The sequence below is a fragment of the Urocitellus parryii genome, chromosome 8 (genome assembly GCF_045843805.1).
Source record: "Urocitellus parryii isolate mUroPar1 chromosome 8, mUroPar1.hap1, whole genome shotgun sequence".
Lineage (NCBI taxonomy): Eukaryota > Metazoa > Chordata > Mammalia > Rodentia > Sciuridae > Urocitellus > Urocitellus parryii.
The window spans coordinates 11,707,552-11,729,435 of NC_135538.1; the positions used below are offsets into that span (position 1 = coordinate 11,707,552).

At 44.9% G+C, this 21,884-nt stretch overlaps 1 protein-coding gene across 2 annotated transcripts in view; it reads right to left on the reverse strand.

Moving 5' to 3' along the window:
• Positions 1–21,884, reverse strand: part of Tiam2 (TIAM Rac1 associated GEF 2) — a 129,061-nt gene that overhangs the window by 77,248 nt on the left and 29,929 nt on the right. For both annotated transcript variants that reach the window (XM_026393814.2, XM_026393813.2), the window contains exons 4-6: positions 18,623–19,058; positions 13,230–13,402; positions 10,723–10,947 (exon numbers count right to left, since the gene is read on the reverse strand). In XM_026393814.2, coding sequence (XP_026249599.2) covers positions 10,723–10,947; positions 13,230–13,402; positions 18,623–19,058 — 834 coding nt within the window. The remainder of the gene's footprint in view (positions 1–10,722; positions 10,948–13,229; positions 13,403–18,622; positions 19,059–21,884) is intronic.

Below are 21,884 nucleotides of genomic sequence, written 5' to 3' on the forward strand. Positions count from 1 at the left end.
AGCCCAAATTTAAAGAAATGCTAACTAAAAAGAAAACATTTTATGATAATCCTGCAGACGATGAGATAAAGGTGCACTTTTAAAATGTCAAGGCAGGAACAAAAGACAGTTTCCTTAGCTATTATGCTACCTCCGTTGAATTCAATCATCATCATCAACATTATCACTGAGCTGGAAATGTCATCGGCAGCTGTTTATCACAGATTTTTTTTTTTTTATTAATTCTGGAATTTTCTTCCTAACATTATTACAAACCAAAATTTTCAAAATGAATTCCTGGAAGCCAAGACTGTCCCCTCTTTTCTGAATCCCTTGCACCCTGACAACTGTCCCTGGACATTACTTTTAAAGGTAAGTCTCAGGACATGATATTAAAAACTCAACCTGTAGACTGAGCTTTCATTTCTTCTCATGTCCCTGCACAAAACAGAAAATGACAAGGATGAAAAAACCTACTCTAAGGTGGTTTTCATTCTCTTTCACTGTAAAAGGATAAGTTATTGGCAAAATCACAGGGAAAACTCACATGTTTAAGCTCTGACATAAATTAAATGCTAAAAAGTTTCCTCTTCATTACAGCCATAGCTATATTCATTTAATGAGCTCAGAGAGGTTGTGCTCTGCTATAGAAAAGAGGGAGGGAAGAGATGAAGCCTGATGATAAAAATAACAAATGAATCAAATGAATGACACATTTTAAAAGATGACAAGCACATTCCTACCACACCCAGTGCTCCTAGAAAACTACTTTCCACTGTGTAGTCATTTAATTATGAAATTTGGCCAGTTGTCCATGACTAGGTTCAGCCTAAAAGATAATTCATTTGTCCTTTTTGGTGGAATAAACTGAAAAACTTCCATGTTTTACAAACTCTAAAAACCTATCTTCATAGAAGATACCAACCAGTGACACAGATTATGCTAAGGTTCATTAGTAGTTAGAACAACCAGCTACAGTTTAGAGAATCAATTTTGTTTGGTTTCGAGATAAAATTTACTCTAGTTTATAACCCATATACTTCCCAACACACTGAGCTGAAAAACCCAAGTTGTGATAACAGATAACTTAAGGGTTAATTTCTGACTTATGCCAAATAATTCATCCCATGGTTTAGTGATTTCCCAAATCCTACTGAGAAGCAGGGGAGCCTCCGCAGCACAGATCTGGATTCAGACCCCAGCTCTGCCACTGAACAGCTGTGTGACATTAGAAAATCCTATTCACCTGAGTGCACTACGGACACATCTTTACCTATGGAGTGACTATGAAATTAAATGTGACTATGGCCTAAAACAGGAGTCTCTTAGTGACCAGGGAGGGAATCATGGCAGGGAGCGAGCAGGAGGAGTTGTGCTATGGGGAAAGAGACCGGGAGCCCTGGAGAAGGACCAAGGAAGGACCGTCTGGGAGGAGAAATCAGTTTCCTACAGCAAAGAGGAGCGATTCCTGGGTTCACGAGAGAGACATGGGGGTATCTACTCATGTTGCTTTAGGAGCTCGTGTTTTATAGCAGGTGTAAGATCAGCCTCAAGGGGATTATGACAGAGCAAGGTGATGGAGTGCAGATACAGACAGAAACCAGGAACCATGGGGTCCTTGATGGAGTGGATGGAGGGGAGTCGGGGCAGCCTCTTGGAGGACGCGCCCCTCAGCCTTCATTATAATGCAGAGGGCTGAGCCAGTGACAGGGAGGAGGGACATGCACACACCCTGGAAATGGAGTCCTGTCTGTAGAGGAGACATCCACAGTGAGGAGTGGGGTGGTGGCTCAGGTGGGGACCTACAGAAAGCCAGTCTTGTCACAGTGTCGACACCGGTCAGGCAGGGCAGAGGTTCTGTGGGTCCTCATCTTGCAAGTCAGGAGGTCCACTAGCTAGACAAACACAGTCAGCTTGCCTTTCTAGATGACCTCTGCTCTGGTTGTGTGAAAGACGAACCTGAGAAGGCCAAGCCAGAGGTTTCCACAGCAGTACAGAGAAGGGAGAAGGACAGCCCCCTTACCTCTTCCACCTCTTACCCCTGCTGAGACGCTGAACTGGCAGGAGCCCACGTCATCAGAGCACTCTGCCCCGGCTGAACCTCGCCTGGAATGCTCTTCTCCATCCTCTTCCGATGCACCCCTTGGTTTTCAAGAAGCCATTCAGGCATTTCTCCCGGGAAGTCCTCAATGTTGAGGAGCAGCTTCCCATTTCTGTCTTCCCTGGCACTCAAACGTCATTTACCCTGAATTCGTGGTATTATGTGGAAACTCTGTGCTCAGCTCTCTGTCATTCTACTAGGATGAGAACCCCCCCCCCCCCCCCGAGGACAGTGATCTCTGAACCCCATCCAGGTGCACTCACCGGCCCAGAGTATGGATGCACGTAACCCAAGCTCACTCAACGACACAGACCCACCGTCTCCCAGTAGCTACAGAACAAAGTCTGTTCTCCACCCAGCACCTGCATGAGCCGGCCTTGCTCCCTCAAATCCCTCTTCACAAATATTCTGCTCTCTAGCTGCTCCCCCCACCCTGCATACACTCCTTACTGTGTTTTCCTCAAAGCTTGTTCACATTGGCCCCTTCCCCAGTTTCCAATTGTCTAGATTCACTACATCCTCTTATCACGTTAAACCTTTAAGTAAACATTTTAAAGGAAGCCCACATTTCACATCCCACTCACTGGAGCACTCCTGGGGGTCTGGCTGTCCCCTCCCTCTCCGCCTGGTTAACACAGGAAACTGCCAGCCCCCCCCCCCCCCAGAGAAGGGCACAGAATGAGCCGTCTGGGGGAAGCCATCTGGGAGGATGCCAAGATGGCCTCAGGGTGGTGAGGTTTTGTCTTTATTTACTTGTTTGAAATAATAAACAGGAAGGAAAATAAAGTACTAACTGGACTTAATTTACAAGGCTTCCTCCTTCAGAACTTCAAAGACACTCTGACATGTGGACACACAGTGTGGTCTGGTCCAAATTGGATATGCTCAAATGAAGTTTGCATCATCCTGCCCCATGGAAAAGCCCAGAGGCTCGAGGACAAGCCTGAATGATGGTTTATTTTAAGCAAAGCACATGACCCCATACCAGTATGAAATTCAGTGTCCTTACTGTGATAGTGTCTTTTTGTTAGGAAAAGGCATTGACAATGATTTCCTCCACCCACATGCTTCAAAGAAAACCTGTCCCAGGGACTTTATCTTGCATGATGTCATCTGTGCTGTATATTCTGCTATTACTGGCATACATCATATGACTAGATGTGAGGGACTTGGGCGTCTCTGGAGGAAAGTGATACATAAATAAAAAGTTAAGAGTTATTTTTTAAATATTTTCTTTTGTTATAAAGCTATTGTGGATGAAATTGTTTTCCTCATTCCTTTCTCAGAAGATTCCCTGGTGGTGTATAGAAAACCACTGATATTTGTATGTTGAGTGTTTAATCTACTACTTTGTTAGAGTGTTTATCAGCTCTAACAGTCTTTTGATGAAGCCTTTAGGGTCTTCAAAGTATAGGATTAATATCATCTGCAAATCAGGACAATTTGACTTCTTCCTTTCCTATTTGTATTCCTTTGTTCTGGCAAATCTCAAATACTATATTGAACAGGATTGGTAAGAGTGGGCATCCTTGTCTTGTTCTTGATTTTAGAGGAAAGACTTTCAGTTGACAGACCTCTACAAGGAAAATTCTTGAATGCTGAACAAAGAAATCAAAGACACCAAAAAATGGAAGAAACTCCCATGTTCATGGATAGGCAGAATTAATATTGTTAAAATAGCTACTGCCAAAGGTCACCTACAGATTCAAGGCAATCCCCATCAAAATCACAAAGATATCTTTCTCAGAACTAGAAACAACAGTCCTAAAGTTTATATGGAAGAGCAAAAGACACAGACAAAGCAATTCTAAGCAAAAAAATAAGGCTGGAGGCATCACAGTACCTAACTTCAAATTATACTATGGTGCCACAGTAACAAACGCAGCTTGGCACTGACATGAAAACATAGACCAATGCAACAAAACAGAAGACACAGACACCCACACAGCTATGGTCATCTGATTCTTGGCAAAAAGTTAACATTGGAGAAAAGACACTTGTTTAACAAAAGGTGCTAGGAAAACTGTATATTCATATGTAGAATCTAGATCTCTCTCTCTCACCCTGCACAAAAATCAATTCAAAAATGGATCAAAGACCTTGAAATAAGACAAAAACTTTGCAACTACTAGAAGAGAATATAGGGGAAGTGCTGAGAGCCATTGCCAAGTAGGAATGACACATCAAAATTTCCTTGCCAGCGTACCCCATGTTGCTTAGAGGAAGGACTCGTGGAAATGGACATTTGAAGTGACATTGCATGTATGTTTGAGAAAGGTGACCCTGCTCAAGGACCAGGGTGGATCCGGGTTTAAGGAGGATCCTACTGGATTAAGGCAGATCAGGTTTTAGGGAGTATCCCCCTCCTTGGGTTTAGGGCGTTCCCGTTTAGAACAATCTGGGTTTAGGGCGGTTCCAGGTTTAAGGTCATTCCTGCTCTCTAGGTCCGTCCATCTTCTGGGAATAGGGTGTATCCTGCTGCCTGAGTTCCTGTTGAGTTCTCGTGGAATTCAGAAAGTATTTGGGATTCAAAGCCTCGTGGAGTGCGTGAATTTTGCGGCAGAACTTGGATTTCCCCAGAACGTGTTTGTAGAGGGCCGGTGTGAGTTTGGGAATAAAGAATTGCTGTTTGAATCTACAAAGTGATCTACAAACTGTGAGTAGCTCGTGATTGTGTGCCCAGCCAGACTGCGGCAGGGAAGCAATCCAGCATATTGGTTCAGGCAGAAATTTCCTCACCTGAACTCCTGTAGCTCAGGAATAATATCAAGAATGAATAAATGGGATGACATCAAACTAAAAAGCTTCTGCACAGCAAAAGAAACAATTAACAGTGTGAGGAAGAAACCTACAGAATGGGAGAAAATCTTTGCAAGCTACTCTTCTGACAGAGGATTAATGTCTAGAATGTATAAAGAATTCAAAAAAGTCAACACCAAAGAAACACCCCACTCAACAAATGGGCAAATGAACTAAATAGATGTTCCTCAAAAGAAAAGGTAGAAATGGCCAACAATTATAAGGAAAAGAATCTTCATTTCTCATCATTCAATCAAATTCAATCAAAATGCCACTGAGATTTTATCTCACTCTAGTTAGAACATCAGAAATACAAGTGACAATAAATGCTGGAGAGGATGCGGAAAGAAAAGGAACAATTACCCACCATTGGTGGGAATGTACATTAGTACAGCCACTAGGGAAATCAGTGTGGAGGTCCCTCAAAAGAGTAGGCATGGAACCGCCATATGACCTGGTCATACCATTCCTCAGTATTTACCCCAAAGAACTAAAGTCCACACACTATAGACATACGTGCAGACCCATGTTTATAGCAGCACAATTCACAACAGCCAACCTATGGAACCAGCCTCGGTGTCCACCAATAGAAGAATGAATAAAGAAAATGTGGTATGTGCACGCAACAGAATTTTAGTCAGCTATCAAGAACAAAATTGTGTCATCTGCAGGAAAATGGACGGACCTGGAGAGCATCACGTTACTCAAAACAAGCCAGATGCATAAAATTGAGGGCTGTATGTTTTTTCTCATATTTAGAAACAAGAAAAAAGAAAATAGTAGAGAGATAAGGAGAATGGAGGAAAGGGATCAGGGGATGGACAAGGGGAGGGCAAGGCAGGCACTGGGGAGTCAAAGTTATTAAAGTATGCTATGCACACGTGCCAATATGTCACAATGAGCCCACTATTCAGTATAATTACCAGGCACCCAAAAAAAGTATGTAGTGGACTTGAGACTTTTAAATGTAAGTGCACTGAATACTGCTCTTTCATAGAGGTTTTAAACACTGTACGTGTATGGGATATTGGGAGCCTGGACCTAAGTGGCCTCAGCCTGTAAATACCTTTGTGGTCACATTACCGTTTCCTAGTCAAAGGGGATCTCATAAAAGCAATTCCAAGCATGTGCTTACTTCCCCGCTGTGTGTCTGTGTGTTTCTCAGTCTGTGTGTCTGCAAGTCGAGAGTAAACAGCTCTTTCACCTTTCATGGCCAGATGTGATGCTTTTCAATAACTGTAAAGTCCTTTGGGAAAACAGGACTAAATTATGACCTAAAAACTAGTCAGGTGAAATTTCTAAATATCAATCCAAACAGGATCTTACCAGAAATTCCCTAGAGTACAACTAGAAGATGAGCATGCAGGAGGTGTGCGTGGGGTAGGTGGAGGAGGTACAGGAGCAGGGAGGAAGCCGGTGGGGTTGGAGCCTGAAATGAAAACCAAGGAGCACGAGGACAAAATAACTAAGGTACGGACTCTGGCAAGAGTGGACAATGGGCCCCAAGTGACCATCACCCTAATTCTTTATAAGAGAAGTAACTCTTGAGGCCAATCATTCTGGACCCTTTGATTTGTGAAAGGGTTTATGCAAGGGTAACCCCTCCCAGTCAGAGAATGGCACCAAAAGTGACATCATCCATCAGGCATTCACAAACTACAGGCAGGCAAAAAAAAAAAAAAAAAAATCTACCTAATGAAAAATTCATGTGCTTGGACTTCTTGTGGTCATAAAAAGGCTCCATATAGGGGCTGGGGCTGTAGCTCTGGTTGAGCGCTTGCTTAGCATGCGTGAGGCACTGGGTTCAATCCTCAGCACTACATAAAAATAAATAAATAAAAGTATTGTGCTCATCTATAACTTAAAAAAAAAAAAAGGTCCACATACATAAAGGGAGCCTGTCAATGTTCCCTCATTTCTCCCAGAAGGGTTGAAACTGTACTTTATCCCACCATTGTCCTATGTGGTCTTTGACAAGGGCACCCGAGCATTCTGTGACACTGGACCCCATGAGTTATATTTCTCCCAGCAGAAGGGTTGTCACAACTGGACCTCAGGACCCCAGGTGGGATGCAGTACAAAGAAAACACCAGGATAGCCATCTCTCCTTCAGCTCTCCGCTCACACCCTGGGCAGAGCTGGGCACACCCTGCATTCCCCAGGCAGGAAGCTGGGCAGTGCGGTCATGCAGCCTCAGGACCAGCCTCCTCCCAGATGTGAGCAGGCAGGGCTCCAGCGGGCTGCAGGGGTATTCCTGCCCAACCCGCTGCCCCTCCACCCCTGCTCTCTTCCTGGAGTTCATGCTGCCTTCTCACCTCCATGTGGAAACTGTCTTGTAGTCTAGTGCCTCCAGCTGGCAGGCGTAGATAATGGCATCTCCTGTATCAGAACAGCTCCACTCAGGACTGGAGGTGACTCTATAGAGTCTACACAGCCACAGCAGACCATGCTCTCTGGTGTCCATGAGAACTGTTGAACTTTCGTATCCCTCAGGACCACGCCCTTGTATGCACACATCCAGACCAGTGCCATCGGACTGCCCGATGCCTTTCCCCACTTCAGTCTGTCCTCCAAGTCACTGCCTGATGGGTCACAATGCAGAAAACTAGATTGTTTTCTACTTTGAATGTGGAATACAAGTTGAAACTTCAGTCCAAGCCCAGCATTCAAAACTGCTAGGGCCTGAATGGGTATGCGCCCCACCCTCCAAATTCAAGTTGAAGAACAACCTTTATAGCGATGGTATTAGCAGCAGGCCGGGCCTTTGGGGAGGGGTTAGGTCAGCAACAGAACCCTTGTGAAGAGAATGAGTGTCCTTACAAAGGAGGCCCACAGAGCCTCCCTGCCCTTTCACCAAGTGAAGGCCCAGCGGGGAGACACCACCTCTAGGAGGCAGGCCCTCACCAGACCTGGAATCTGCCCTGCCTTGACCTCGGACTTCCCTCCCTGGGGACCATGTGGGTTGCTACTAAGCCACCGAGTTGATAGTACATTGTTACAGAATAAGACAAAACACCCCAAAAACTGCCCCAGCCAGCGCCTGTCCAGCTCAGCACCAACTACTCCTCGTTTGCCAAGCCACACACTCTTGTGGTGTGCCCAGGAGCTCCAAGCCATCCCTGTTACTCCTGCCCCAGGTCTTTTCCTGGAAATCCTTCACACCTGCACAACCCACCAGTGTCTGAAGGCCATGTCCTCCCAGGAAGTCCCCACGACGCCAACCCTCTGATCCCTCGTGAAATTGGATGACTTTGTCAGTTGTCACCAAACATCCCAGTCTAGAATGTTCTTTAGTTTCATATTTAACAGGTTTTCTAACTAAGTTATACACTAATTAGCAACAGGGTCCATAATTCATCATGATTTTTATTTCTTGAAGCCAGATGCATCTGTCAGGTTGACCAGTACCTGCAGATAAGAGGGAAAGAACTGAGAAGGAATGAAGACCGAATAGAACATAAGAACAGGAAAAGATGGGAAGAGTGATAGAAGATTCACCTACATTGCATCGTCCTTTAAAAATACTAGATGAGAGTCAGTTATTTGGTTATTTTACTGCTGCTGATATATTCCAAATTCTTAGCATATCACAAATACATCATTTGAATTCGTGCGTGATTCCCACTGTAACCTGAATTTCTTTCTACACCTACTGTTTTTCAAATATATGTGGATGATCAACTTTTGAACAAGGCTAAACATTCACACATAATGGAAGACTGACATGCGACTTGAGTAAAACATCATGGGCAAAATTTTCTAAGAAATTGGTCCACATCTCTGTGTTGCTATGGAATATTTTTTAAGAACCTCATTTTCAAGTAAAAAGGATGAAAAACTCAAGAACATGCCAACTTATCGTTACCCTATTCCTTGTTCAAGTTCTCAAGTCACTTGACAATTGATTTTGGAAGGGTCAGAGGGGACACTGCATCTCCTGGACCCCCTTGTTGAAAACAGAGGTGTTCTTTCCTGTGGCTGCTGGGAGCATCCGCTGCTCAAGGCGCACAGCTGGATGCCTCTGGGGACTGACCTCCACTGAAGGGAGCTGCCTGGCCCCCTTGCCACGAGGCAGACAGCTCTGCATGGCCATCCGGCTCCAGGGCTTCCTGTGGGGCCTGCCCGGCTGTCACAATCCTGCTGGCTGCACCCCAGTCCTGCTCCTTACTCCCAACCAGTATGGCTCCTGAGAACATTCCAGTAAAACTCCTCACGGACACTTCTCCAGCTCAGTCTGTTTCCCAGGGAACCTGACTTGAGAAGGTGGTTAGAAATTTCGCGAGCTCTTTCCTAAGTATTGAGGTGGTCCAAGCAAAGGAAAATAAAAATTAAAAAGCTACCTCACCTCCTCTATAATGCATATGGGGTAGGAGCCACCCAACGGCATGAATGTGGCAGCAGACCAAGGAAAGCATTTTCCCTGTTGTCTGTTAGTGGTTTCTAGACTCCACAGACACAGGAATAGCTAGCTGCGTTATACCAAACCCCCCTTCCCAAGCCATTCTTTGTATTAGGATTTAGCTGTCCAATCCTCTGGGGTTTCTATCACATGGATTTTGCTCAGAAAAATAATGATTTTTTCAGATAATCAGCTGGGCCAAATGGCACCACTTAACGTAGGCAAAAAGATTTGATTATAACCTATTTCAATATATAGGTTGAGCAACCCTAATCCAGAAATCCCAAATCTGAAATGCTCTAGAATCCAAAACTTTTTGAGTGTCAATATGATACAAGTGAAAAATCCTACACTATGAAAATTTGTTTCATGCACAAAATTCTTTAAAACATTATGCAACTTACATCCAGGTTCTGTGTTTAACGTGCATATGAAACAAATTACTTTTGTGTTTTAAGTAAAATTTCTTTCTAATGCATCAGTCTGTCCAAATTGGTGTGTTACTCTGGAATTTTTCTTAAGTCCCATCCCCAGGATACCTCATTGTATATACGCAAATATTTCAAAATTCAAAAATTTTAAGAAAATCCAAAACACTTCTGGTCCTAAGCATTTCAGATGAGGGATGTGCAATGTGTTTCTGATCCGCCACTAAAGGTTGTAAAGCGAACCACATCACCGGTGTCACACAAGATGGCCATAAGTACGTGAACTTAGAAGCCACAGAAACCTATTCCCCCAGGAAATTGGTGCAACCACTCTGGAAAGCAATATGGAAATTCCTCAGAAAACTTGGAATGGGACCACCATTTGACCTCATTACCCTACTCCTCGGTATATACCTGAAGGACTAAAAATCAGCATAAAATAGTGATGTGGCCACATCAATATTTAGTGCACCTTCATTCACAATAGCTAAGCTATGAAACTAACCTAGGTGCCCTTCAACAGATGAATGGAAGAAGAAAATGTGGTATATATACACAATGGAATATTACTCAGTCATAAAGAAGAATGAAATTATGGCATTTGCTGGTAAATGGATAGAACTGCAGACTACCATGCTAAGTGAAATAAGCCAATCTCCCAAAACCAAAGTCTGAATGTTCTCTCTGATATGCGGATGCGGCACAATGGAGGGAGGGGGATACAAGTTCATTGGATTAGAAAAAGAGGGGAATGAAGGGAGGGGGGATGGGAATAAGAAAGACAGTAGAATGAACCAGACATAACCTTCCTATTCACACATGAATACATGACCACATCATGTACAACCACAAGAATGGGAAGTTATACTCCATGTATGTTTAATATGTCAAAATACATTCTACTGTCATAACTAAAATGAACAAATAAAAAAAATAAAGAAAGAAAAAGAAACCATTTCCCCCCAGAGTATGTGAATTATGATCATAATTCGAGTCTACACTCTTGGTTGCGGTACCTGGTTCTCGATGGCCTTCCTGTTCCTGGGGTCGCTCACCACAGACAGCTGCAGCTCCGCCATCTTCTTCATCTTGCTGTCCATGTCGATCTTCTGGAGCAGGCTTCTCGTCTGGCTCTTCAGCAGCCGCACCGTGTCCTCTTTCCCATGCTTCTTTGCAAAAAGGGATGCACACGCAGAATGGATGGCCGTGACCCAGTTTTCCAGGTCTGTCTGGCTGGTGGCCTAAACACAGAGAGCGAGGAGATGGTTTGAAATTACCTGGACACAAAATTTCTCTCCAGAATGGCAGGCTGGGTTTGGATGAGCGAATCCCAAGAAATACCTGCATTTCATAAAAAAAAAAGAGTTTAATTTCAAAAACACACCCAACCACTCACTGGGCTCAGAGGACCAGAGGGAACGTGGACTGCGGAGCAGACACAACCCTGGGGCCCTAGCCACGAGCGGCCAGGAGCCAACAACAGAAGTGATGGAAACCGAGGCCACATCTCTGCTGCTCCATCATGCCGCTCTGAGTGGCTGCTTCTCTTCATCAGTCTGATAGAAGAAGAAAATATTGGGGCTAAAACACAAAATCTGGATATAAAATGATGTCTACAATGTGGCTTCAATTATTAAAAAAAAAAAAATCAATAAAAAATATAGGGAGAGGACGCACACGAAGGACACTGAAGTGGACGTCTTCCAATACCGGGCGTTCGTAACAGTTTCTCTTTGCTAAGTGACTTCGGATGCAAAGACCATACTATTTTTATAAAAGGAAAATATTTTAACAACTATCAGGAAGGCCTAAATTAAGTGGAATGTGCAAATATATGACATTAAGAAGGCTGAGAAGCACTTTCATGGTGTCCAGAAATATCTGTAGACACACAAGCCAAAGAGTGGATCTTCCATGGGCCTCTGGGATCATCGAATAGGACCAATTGGGAGAGAGTCTTAGAACTAAGAATATTCTGCCTGAATCACAAAACGTTAGCTTCACACTCACTCCTAGAAGTCCACACAGATTTAACATAAGGGGTTTACCTGCCCGCATTAAGGTTTACATCAATTCCTTATTTTGCTTTAAAACATTATGAAAGGTGTTAAAGGATCTTTCTGTTAAGAGGAGGGAAACCATACTTCAGGCCCTGATTCCTATCAGTCAAGTCAGTTGGGGGACAGAGGTAAGGCTATTCTCAGGAAACCCTGATGCAGTGGCACTAGAGAATTCTAGACTCCCAAAGTTGGTCTAGAGAACATCTGTTCTGCAGGGCTTCTGAGGGCACCTAGGACCAACTTTACCAGAGACCTAAACCAGGATCCCTGAGGTTTCTTTTCTTTTTTAATTAATTTTTTATTTATATATAACAGCAGAATGCATTGCAATTCTTATTACACAGGTAGAGCACCATTTTTCATATCTCTGGTTGTATGCAAAGAACATTCACACCCATTCGTGTCTTTATATGTGTACTTTGGATAACACTGTCCACCACATAGGCTCTCTGAGGTTTCTATGAACCCTCCAGCCAGATACAATCTGCAGCCCACGCTGCATCTACCTCAAGCACTAGGCTTGGATTAGGAGGCATTGGAAGGGCACATTTCACTTCCTGTTTATCACTCCCAACTCTTTTGAGTGGATCAATAACAATAGTCAAAATTTCTTAGCCAGATGGGCACCCGTAGAGCCAACTACCTGGGAGACTGAGGCAAAAGGATACTTTAAACTCAGGAATTTGAGACCAGCCTGAGCAACCTAGCAAGACCCCATCTCAAATAACTGTTAAATGACTTCCTTTAGGACTGAACACATGCATATGATGATATTCACCCTCAAAGCAATCCTGTTAGGTTTTATAAACGTACACGCCGAAGGGTCTGAAGCTCAGAAGTTCCCCACGTGCTCCACGATGACCTACTCACCCCAGCACAGCACCAGAGTTCCAATCTAAGGGTGACCCAGTACCCGAGGCTCAGCACCGTTCTGCTCCACCACGCTGCCTTTGTGACTAGAAGGTGGCTCAAACTTCCAACAGCAGATAGCCTGAATTCTCACATCTGAAGGCCATTTTCCCGGGGAAACAAGACCTCACTTGTCCAGGAGGTTTTTCCCTAGAAAGCTGCTTCTTTGACTTTCCCTGGAATTCTCAGGAGCCCGAGTCTCCATTGTTCCCTAGGCTTCCTTTAATAGGCCTCGGCTCTGGGAATCCCAGACGCTGCATTCTCTACACCGTGGGCGGTGCCGGGGCGGGGACCATGATGTTTCCCTGTGTCCTGTGAGCATCTCATGGGCCGCAGCCCCGCACTTGATGGGTGCCTGGGATTGCCAGCTGCACCCGTGTCTACCCTGGCCATGGTACCACCGCACTGGCGGCTAGCACCACGGTCTGCTGCGCAAGTCCTAATCCAAAGCCCGGCTAAGCGTCTACTTCAGTTCTCGGTTTTGCCTTTTAACTCTGTTCCCTTTGATCACAGGGCAGCACCTCGACCCTCCGTTCGCAAAGCCCCAGCAGTACCTGGAAAAGGTAGACATCACCAAGGGAGTTGCTGAGGCAGAACACGTTCTCCTTCTTGGGATGCTCCGGGACGGACTGCACTATGCTCTCCTCTGCCAAGAGAGCGCACCGCGGGGCACCACTCTGATCTGTGGAATTCTTCCCATAGGTCTCATAAAACAGCAGGGTACAGCCTGGGAAAGAGAGAAGCAAGATAATGTCCCTGCCACAAGACATGAGGGTTTGGGAAAGGCATGAGAGTAAGTGATGTGTGCAAACAAGACCTAAATGAGACCATCGTTTACCACCAACAAGTCAGATGGCATCTGAAGTGGCCTGCTTGTCTTAACAGACAGGGGAGTATGTTTCTATAAACATATCAGCAACAATGATGCCCAGCACAGACTGGGCTTAACTCCTCTGGGTTCTCTGCACACGTGGCTCAGTCAATCCCCCTGGGGCCCTGCAGGAAGGAGGTGGTTATTCACCCACTCTTCAGGCGAAGACCCTGGACGGTGGACTCCCTGCACAATCCCACAGCTGGCACAGGGACAGGGCTATCAATGCAGGCCCAGCCTCCTGGTTCTTGGGCAGACTACAGTGTTATTTAGGATATATGTATTAAATAGGGGGGGCTAAAGAAACCACAGATTCTAGGTACAGTTACTGAATAAGGAGTTAACAAGAAACTACAACCAGGTAACTTGGCCATTTCTGAGAAAGTGCCCCGTGTATCCTCCAAAGGCTGGGGCGAATGATTTCCTTTTAGTAAATTCTCTAATTTCACAAGTGATAAAAAAAATATCACAGTAATCTTACTGACTCAGGCTAAGGGGGAAACATGAAACTGAGTATTCCTGAATTTTAAATATTACTCTGAGAATGTTGCTTCCTAGGCTTTTCAGTATTCATTTCCCCCGAAATTAAGCTAGTAAAGAATCGCTGGTAGAAGTTACCAAGGGTCTGAAGATTAGATAGAAATGCCTTATAATTATTAGAGACAATTTTTAATCAAATTGATGCTCCTGGTTTAGGTTTACTATCCCTTCAGCCTCCGTCCAAGAATCAGTTCTGAGCACCTCTCCTGAGCCAGGCTCGGGCACAGGGCGCAGATGAGGTGGTCACCGTCGATGAGCTCAGCAAATACCTCTCACTCCAGCCAGCGCTCACCTGCCTGAGAGCCAGCGGAGTCCACTTAACGGCACTCCATCCTGCGTGTGGGTGTCCTCGGTCGTAAGAGTTTAGGAGTTTTCCCTCTTGTCAGTTTCGCTGCTTCCTCTAAAAATAAGTCTTCATCTAAACAAACAGCACAACGGTGCTAGCCCAAGCCTGGACTTCAGAACTGGCGCTTTCTTCTTCAAAGATGGCAATTCCTGAGCTCAGGAGGCACCGAGCTGAGCTGTCTGCTCCCATGCATACAATGAGCCCAGTGCCACAGGGTGTGCTTAGCGTGCTGGAGACCCTGGGTTTGAGCCCCAGCACCAAAAAAAAAAAAAAAAAAAACTCACAAAACAAAAACCTCACCCCCAAAAGGCTACACATGCTCAAATATTAAGGACAAAGGAAACAGCAAGAGATTAATGGCCAGCATTGCTTCTTGAGGGTCTGAGTCTCTCTCTTTCCCCAGCTAATGGTACACTTAGAAACAATACTTTTCTAATCCCTCCATCAGGACCATGGCCCCTGCGGAACTCGTCAGGGCGAAGGTGAGAGAGCAAGGCTAAGTGCGCCCAAGCCCCCGTTCTCTCCAATGGGTTGAGGTTTTCTTCCCAGTCTCCCTGCTGTTGTATCCCAAAGGCCATGATCTGAGTCATTACATCTAGAGGAAATGAAGACAAGCCCTGGACACGTGCCAAGATGTTGCCAAACACCCCATCAACACCAGACGGCGGCTCACATGGACGTTTCACTTTAGAGCCGGCCAGGATGTAGTTCCATAAGCAGAATGGTGTGCCTATTGAATTTAAAGGACAGGAAATCCACCTTAACTCTTGTTACATCAATTTTAACTTAAAGGAACGCTGCCTCTCGAGGCGGGCACAGGGACTGATGGGAAGGGACTGATCTGCACTGATGAGATCTCCTCCCATTCACCCCAGGGCAGCAGCCATCAGTCCTGTGCAGGGCCCACCAGGTGCTAGTGTTCACACGGGAACAGTTTGAAAGTTCAGGTTTCACTTTGGTATTTTTGGAGAGGACAGAGGGTATCCTCTTTGCCTCTGCAGCAGAAAAAAATATATATATATACGCTGGAACAGGAGTGGAAGTACAATATACAAGAGGTGATCACAGAAATACCTCCAGCGGAAGGAGAGCACCTGGCTTCAGTCCTCCCTGAAAACCACCTTTTCGTGAAAACCTTCTTGTCCCACACTCTTCCCTCCATTCCCTGCCGCTGGCCTGTCTCAGGGCAGAATCACGGGCATCCTCAAATTATCAGATCAACTCCTCACCTGATGCTGGACACAGTGTGATGTGCACTCTGAGGGACATCTTTAGTGACCCTGCCAACAATTTGGCCCAGGAAGTCCCTGTTAACTGCATGAAATCCACTCATTAGAAAAGACAGATGTAAAGCAGAACCACCTTGTTGAAGTATTACATTTGTGTACCCTTAGCCCACCTGCACATTCAAGGGAAGCAGGCCACCAGGTTGTTGGTTAATAACTGCTCTCTCCGGAAACCCGTTTCTGATTTACTGACACAGATACTTTGAAAACTCTTTGAGAGTAAGTTTAAAACCCTGTTTAAATATTTATGCAAATCTACACATAGGTATGATTTTAAGGACGATTAAACCAAAGAGTTAAGTCTGAGCATTACAACTTGGACTTCAAGCCAAGGAAATGGAACTTGACATATTGAAGTCCCAGAGGAAAAGGTGTCAAGAGCCACATAGGAAAGGTCGTGCTGGGAAAAACATCTTTATCGCAAGGCGAGCCCTGGCTGCAAAGGAAACGGGGAATGAGTGTTTGATAACGTTTACAAAGCTCCGTTTGTGTGTGGATAGTGAAGTGTTTCACAAGCAGAGCGCAGATCTCTCAGGGGTCAAAGAGAACTCGGGCCTTTCCCGTCCCTGAAGCCAGCAGCCGGAAGTCTGGCTTACCTTCAGGGGAACACAGGGGCCTGGCAGTTGGGTCTTCCAGCCCCGAGGGTATTTCTGAATTCTCCACCATCACAACCACCAAAAAGCCTCCACCAACTGGCCCTGCACAAGTTGGGAGTGTGGAAACCAGGAAGGGGGTGTCTTTCCACCTGCCCGAAGCTCCAGTGGTGGTGGAGCTCACGCTGACTTAGAACCAGCCTGTCGACCTTCAGTCCGTCTTACAGAAGGAAGTCGAGGGCCTTCTACAACACCACTGCCCGCCCTCACACCAGTTCTGCTGTCTCCGGGGTGGACAGTCCTTCCCCAGGGCCTGGCTCCAAACCCCTTCACCGTCACTCACACCCTGTTTCTCAGGTGGTACGTGGCCACACACAAGCCCTACTATCAGCCCCACACTGTGGAGATGCCACAGGCAATCAGGGAAGAACTTCCCAAAGCATCAACTTTAAGAAACAAACTTTAAGAAAATGGATACATGACGCATGACGGAATAAGACGCCTATGTTCTTCCTCTTGAAAGTAGGAGTCATCTTCAGACTGTGGTTTGCAAATGATTCCAGAGGATCACACCCTGGGGACAGGTGTCCTCGCCGCTCTAGGCAGGGAGACTTCAGGTAGAGCCTTTCCAAGAATCATTTTCTATTTCTGACCAAGTCTCTTGAAATACAGGGCCCACAAGGAGGGGAACAGCTAACTCTGATCAGAACAAAGGATACCACTGTCACCTCCTTTGCAAGAGACATGGCACCGCTAAGGATAGAGCAAAGGATGACATCCCCTCCTTTAAAATATGTTTGCTCTGACTTTAGTGAGCACCTTGGAAACCCCTTCTGAGTGGCCTGCTGATAAAGCCCCCAAATCTTTGTCACTTGCTGCCACGTTTCCCTGTCCCATTCTTCGGTGTCTCTTTTGACTTAAATCTTTACGTTTTCTTACTCCTTCAAAATTTGATCTTCCTGGATTTAGCCCAGTGTTCCAACTTTCCAAATCTCTGCTGTTACAATATGAAAGCCTGTCTCCCCAGTATCCGAAAATGAGGCCATAACATACCACAAGGATCTAAATCCAGGGTTAGAAAAAAGACTGTGGTGTGTGCAGAATGTTGGGTGTAGACATACAGAGAGAGAGAGAGAGACACACACACACACACACACACACGTACGCAGCTCCTTCACTGGGGAAAAAGTGTAACTTATAGGGAAAGTGCCTCTATCGGTGCACATTTACCAGGGGGGCTCACTGGTCATCCAATAATGAGGCCTGCCCTCCCAGGCTGTGGGTATCTAAATATGGGGCAAAGGAAAGCAAGGAAGGGGCACCTCGGAGAGCTCTGGGCATTTCACACCTACTGCCCTCTTCTGTGATTGGGAGGGGTACGGTGTCACCTGAGGAGGTCTGACTTGTAATGTCACACTCGCTCCTCTGACAGAGGCCCAGGGGGGCTCCACAGAAATACCGGGGTGGCGAGGCTGTCCTCCTGTCTGCCTCTGTGTCAATCAGCACTGTGTTGATTGAGGGCACCGCACCTCCTCATTCAGATTTCCTCAGCTCCACACAACTACGAGGAGCAAAGCAATTCTGATTTTCTTTTGTTTTTTTCAATATTTTTTTTAGTTGTGGATGGACACAATATCTATAACTCAGTGGTAGAGGGCGTGCCTAGCATGTGTGAGGCCCTGGGCGGGAATTAACAATAAAAAGAAAGAAAGAAAGAAAGACTGCTCAGTGGTAAAGCACAGGCTTATCACGCACGGTCAAAGCCCTAGGTTCAATTCTCAAGACCAAAAAAAAAAAAAAAAAACAAGAAAGAAAGAAAAAGAAACGCAAGTTGTTGCACTGGGGATAACAATTATACTTTCTTAGTTCATAAATGTGGAATGATAGAAATCCAATAATCCAGTTGGTATTCAAGCTAGGAAGAATCACTGTCAAATTCTGAATGTATGCAAAATATGAAATTTCTGAACTACATTTAGCAATTCATTTAGTTTGGTTTGGGTTTTATTTTTGTTTTTCTTTCCCAAGAAGCAGGAAAACTATCAAAGAGTGGTATAGTAATGCATATAAAATGATAAGCAATCACTTTCAAATGAACTAATTATTTGTTAGACTGAATAATAAACACAAATAGTAAGTGAACCATTTTATACAGGTTTGGCAAAGTGCTTGTGGTGAAGCACGCCGTGAGGTTCTGCGTGGAAGCCCTGCCCGCTAGCTCCAGTCTACGCTGACCTCACTGGCACTTCCTAGGCAAGCACAGGGGAAGACGGGGCCATCTGCCGCCCACAGCAGGTCACAGGGCACTCACCTTTAAGAGTTACCCAGTACTGTTTCCACTTCCTCCGTGCCACCAGCTCCAGCTTCCTCTCCTTCTGCAAAGTGACGAGGGGTTTGAAGAAGAGCCACCCGGCTTTCCGGACCACTCCTTGTTCCTTCTCAAACAGCAGATCCAGTTGCTCCAGCGAGCTGAGTGACTCGCTGCTGGACTCGACGGTCTCCGTGGATGTTTCTATGTGCTCTGGGTTGGTCCTGCTCATTTCCAGCTCTCTCATGAAATTCTCATAAATGTTCTGTTGCAGGGGATCACTACCAATCGCATGAGCAGATTCGCTCCTCTGAGACAGGACGTGAGCTGAGCCCCCTGGCCACAGCAGCGCAGAGCCCGGAGGGGGCATCTGCACATCTGCATTCAGCCCATCAGAGCGGCTGTCAAAGTAGTCGCTGCCCTCCTTGGACCGTGGCTCCTGTGCAAATACAAATGATCATGCATCAGAGGTCCCAGCACCCAAAGTATTCCCCCTCCACACAGCCTCAGTATCATATGGGTAGTAGCTAATTCTTACAATAAAATTCTTATACAAAGAATACATTTTTAATCATCATATCTTCAAGACAGAAAGAAGTTTAGAAACCATGTTGCCTGGAGTTGGTATGTAGCTCAGCGGTAGAGCACTTCATAAGAACGGGGATGCCCAAGCCAATATTTATCAGCAGCACAGACACTTAGAGAGGTCAATAAATACCACAGACTCTCCTGTATCCAACCTGCGCTGAGCATCAAGAAACTAACTGGTATAGTTAACCCACTAGTGAAAATTTCTAGAATGATATTTCTTTATATTTATTTTTTAAACTGTGAAATCAATGACTTCCAGGAAAGAATTCACACTCTTGCAATCTATTTTCAACCTATATTATTTAAAAACTAAGTTATAAAGTCACCGTTTCCAGGGCAGGGTGGGGAATAGAGATGTTGGTGTTATTGTGTAAAACCACGCAAACTTCTCTTCCTCTTCTGTGATGAACTGTCCTCAGCTTCTGGCCAATTGCCCGGGTCTAGACTTTGGACTTAAGGATCTCTAGGTTATTTTTCCAATTCCTATATTAAATACCACACCCCAAGGATTCCTTATCCACCAAGGGTACTGCCAGTAATTGTAGTTTTTCTCCATAATTCATATTTTTTACTTAATTGGGGAATTTCTTTCATTGGAAAAAAAAATGCATTTATTTACATCTTTTCACTTGAGTACTATCTTATTCAGCCAACTCCTGACCTGAAAGGTACAGATATTCCCTATTCATAGCTTAGATAGGCAATGGCAGAGAAAGCTAAATACATTCAAGTCCACTCAACTACAACTGGGCTTTCAATACTATTTCCCTACATATTAAAATAAAAGTGGGGCTAACTGGGCCAAGAACCACTGATTAAAGGGATTATTTTGAATATTCCTCTGTGTGGACAGATTCTTTTTTCAAAAATTTCATCCAGGAACTGGGACTGTGGCTCAGTGGTAGAGCACTGGCCTAGCACGTGTGAGGCGCTGGGTTCGATCCTCAGCAGCACATAAAAATAAATAAATAATGATATAAAAAAAAATTTCATCCAGAAGACTAGTAGCATTTACTTGCCTTTTGTAAGAAAATCATGATCATGCAACTGAAGAATATTTCTAAATGCCCAGGAGCTATAAACAACCGAGCCCCAAACACAGCTATTAGTAATGAAAATATTATTTCCCACTGTGTTTACACTCTGTCCCATGGTCATATTTATTTATACACTGATGCCTGTGTAGAACAAAGCAAATAAAGCAGCCGCTGTGAGTCACTTAGGAAACTTTCAAAATACTTTCGGATTTTTGTCACTTTGTTGAACTTCCAAAACTCCTAACAGATGAAGGAATTCTTAGCTAGCATTAACATCATTTCAGCTACAAATATGACTCTCTGACTCACTGCCCCAAAACACTGGGACTACTCTGTTACCCTGCAAGGGCCATAATAGGGCGTTTCAAAACAAGCAGGACTCTGCCAGAGAAAAGCACACGAGCGCCAAAGTCACATGTGACTTATAAACACTCTTGTTGATTCTCGGTAGATAGAGACTTCAAGTTGTAGGGCTGTTCAACATCCAACCACAGTGAAGCCATTCTCCTGAGTGCACATTCGTATTTATAACTGATTTTTATACATTTTTATACATCTGCAGCAGTTGCCAGTGTACCCTCCAGATATTCTTGGTCCTCCCCTGGGCCTCTCCCATCCCCGCCTCCCAGGGCCATGTGTCTCACTCTGCCCAATAAATGTGAGAGGTCAAAACTGTCGCTTCCAAGCAGAAGCTTTAAAATTCAGCACATGGATTTTTTTTCTTCTCCTGTCCAGAGTGACTTACAGTATTCTGGATGGTAACTGCTCTGTTTAGTGGTGTAGCCCAGGAAGTGATGACTAAGGAGGAAGCTAATTACTATATTCAGGGATAAGAGGAGGCCCTGGAGCCAGGCAGGGGACCATCTGTTCCTCGTCTCAATGGGGAGGAGACGGGCAGGCGAGCGCGGTACAGGAGCGATGACAGTGGACATCACACACCAGAGGGACACAGCTAGGATAAGCTTAGTGAAGCTGAAACGACCTACTCAGAGCAGTCGTGTTATTTCCTAGTCCTGAAGCTCCACAAGTCTTACACTTGTCTGTAGAGGATGGACGAGACCTGATTCTGTTAGAGACTGACTGCCCAGTCCAACTCTCTTCAGCTCTGTCACTTATACAAAGTGATGGTGGGGGCTGGAGGCGGGAAGCTTTCTCCCTTCTGTTATTAAAAGTAAAAGTGACTGAAACATCCACAACCCGAAAACCTAGCAATTGTCACTAGTTACAGAAAAAGGATTACTCTCCTTCCTGGTGGCTAACCACTTTGCTGACACATTAAAACTTCGTCTGTCGGGGCTGGAGTTGTAACAGTGGTAGAGTGCTTGCTTCATACGTGTGAGGCACTGCGTTCGATTCCCAGAACCACATATAAATAAGCAAATAATAAAGGTTCATCAACAACTAAAAAAAAATATTTTTAAAAAACTTCATATATCATTAAAAGTATCATCATCATCCTCATCATCATTCTTCTTATCATATCAGCATTATATTTTTGCTATTACTTGTACTTAGCTACAAGATGCTTTCAAAAGTGGCTAGCTACCCCCATGAGCAAGAGGCCAGATTTCACCCACAGGTATACTACCCTAACAACTTCTTCCTTTTCTTTTTTCTTTAATGTGCTGATTTAAACA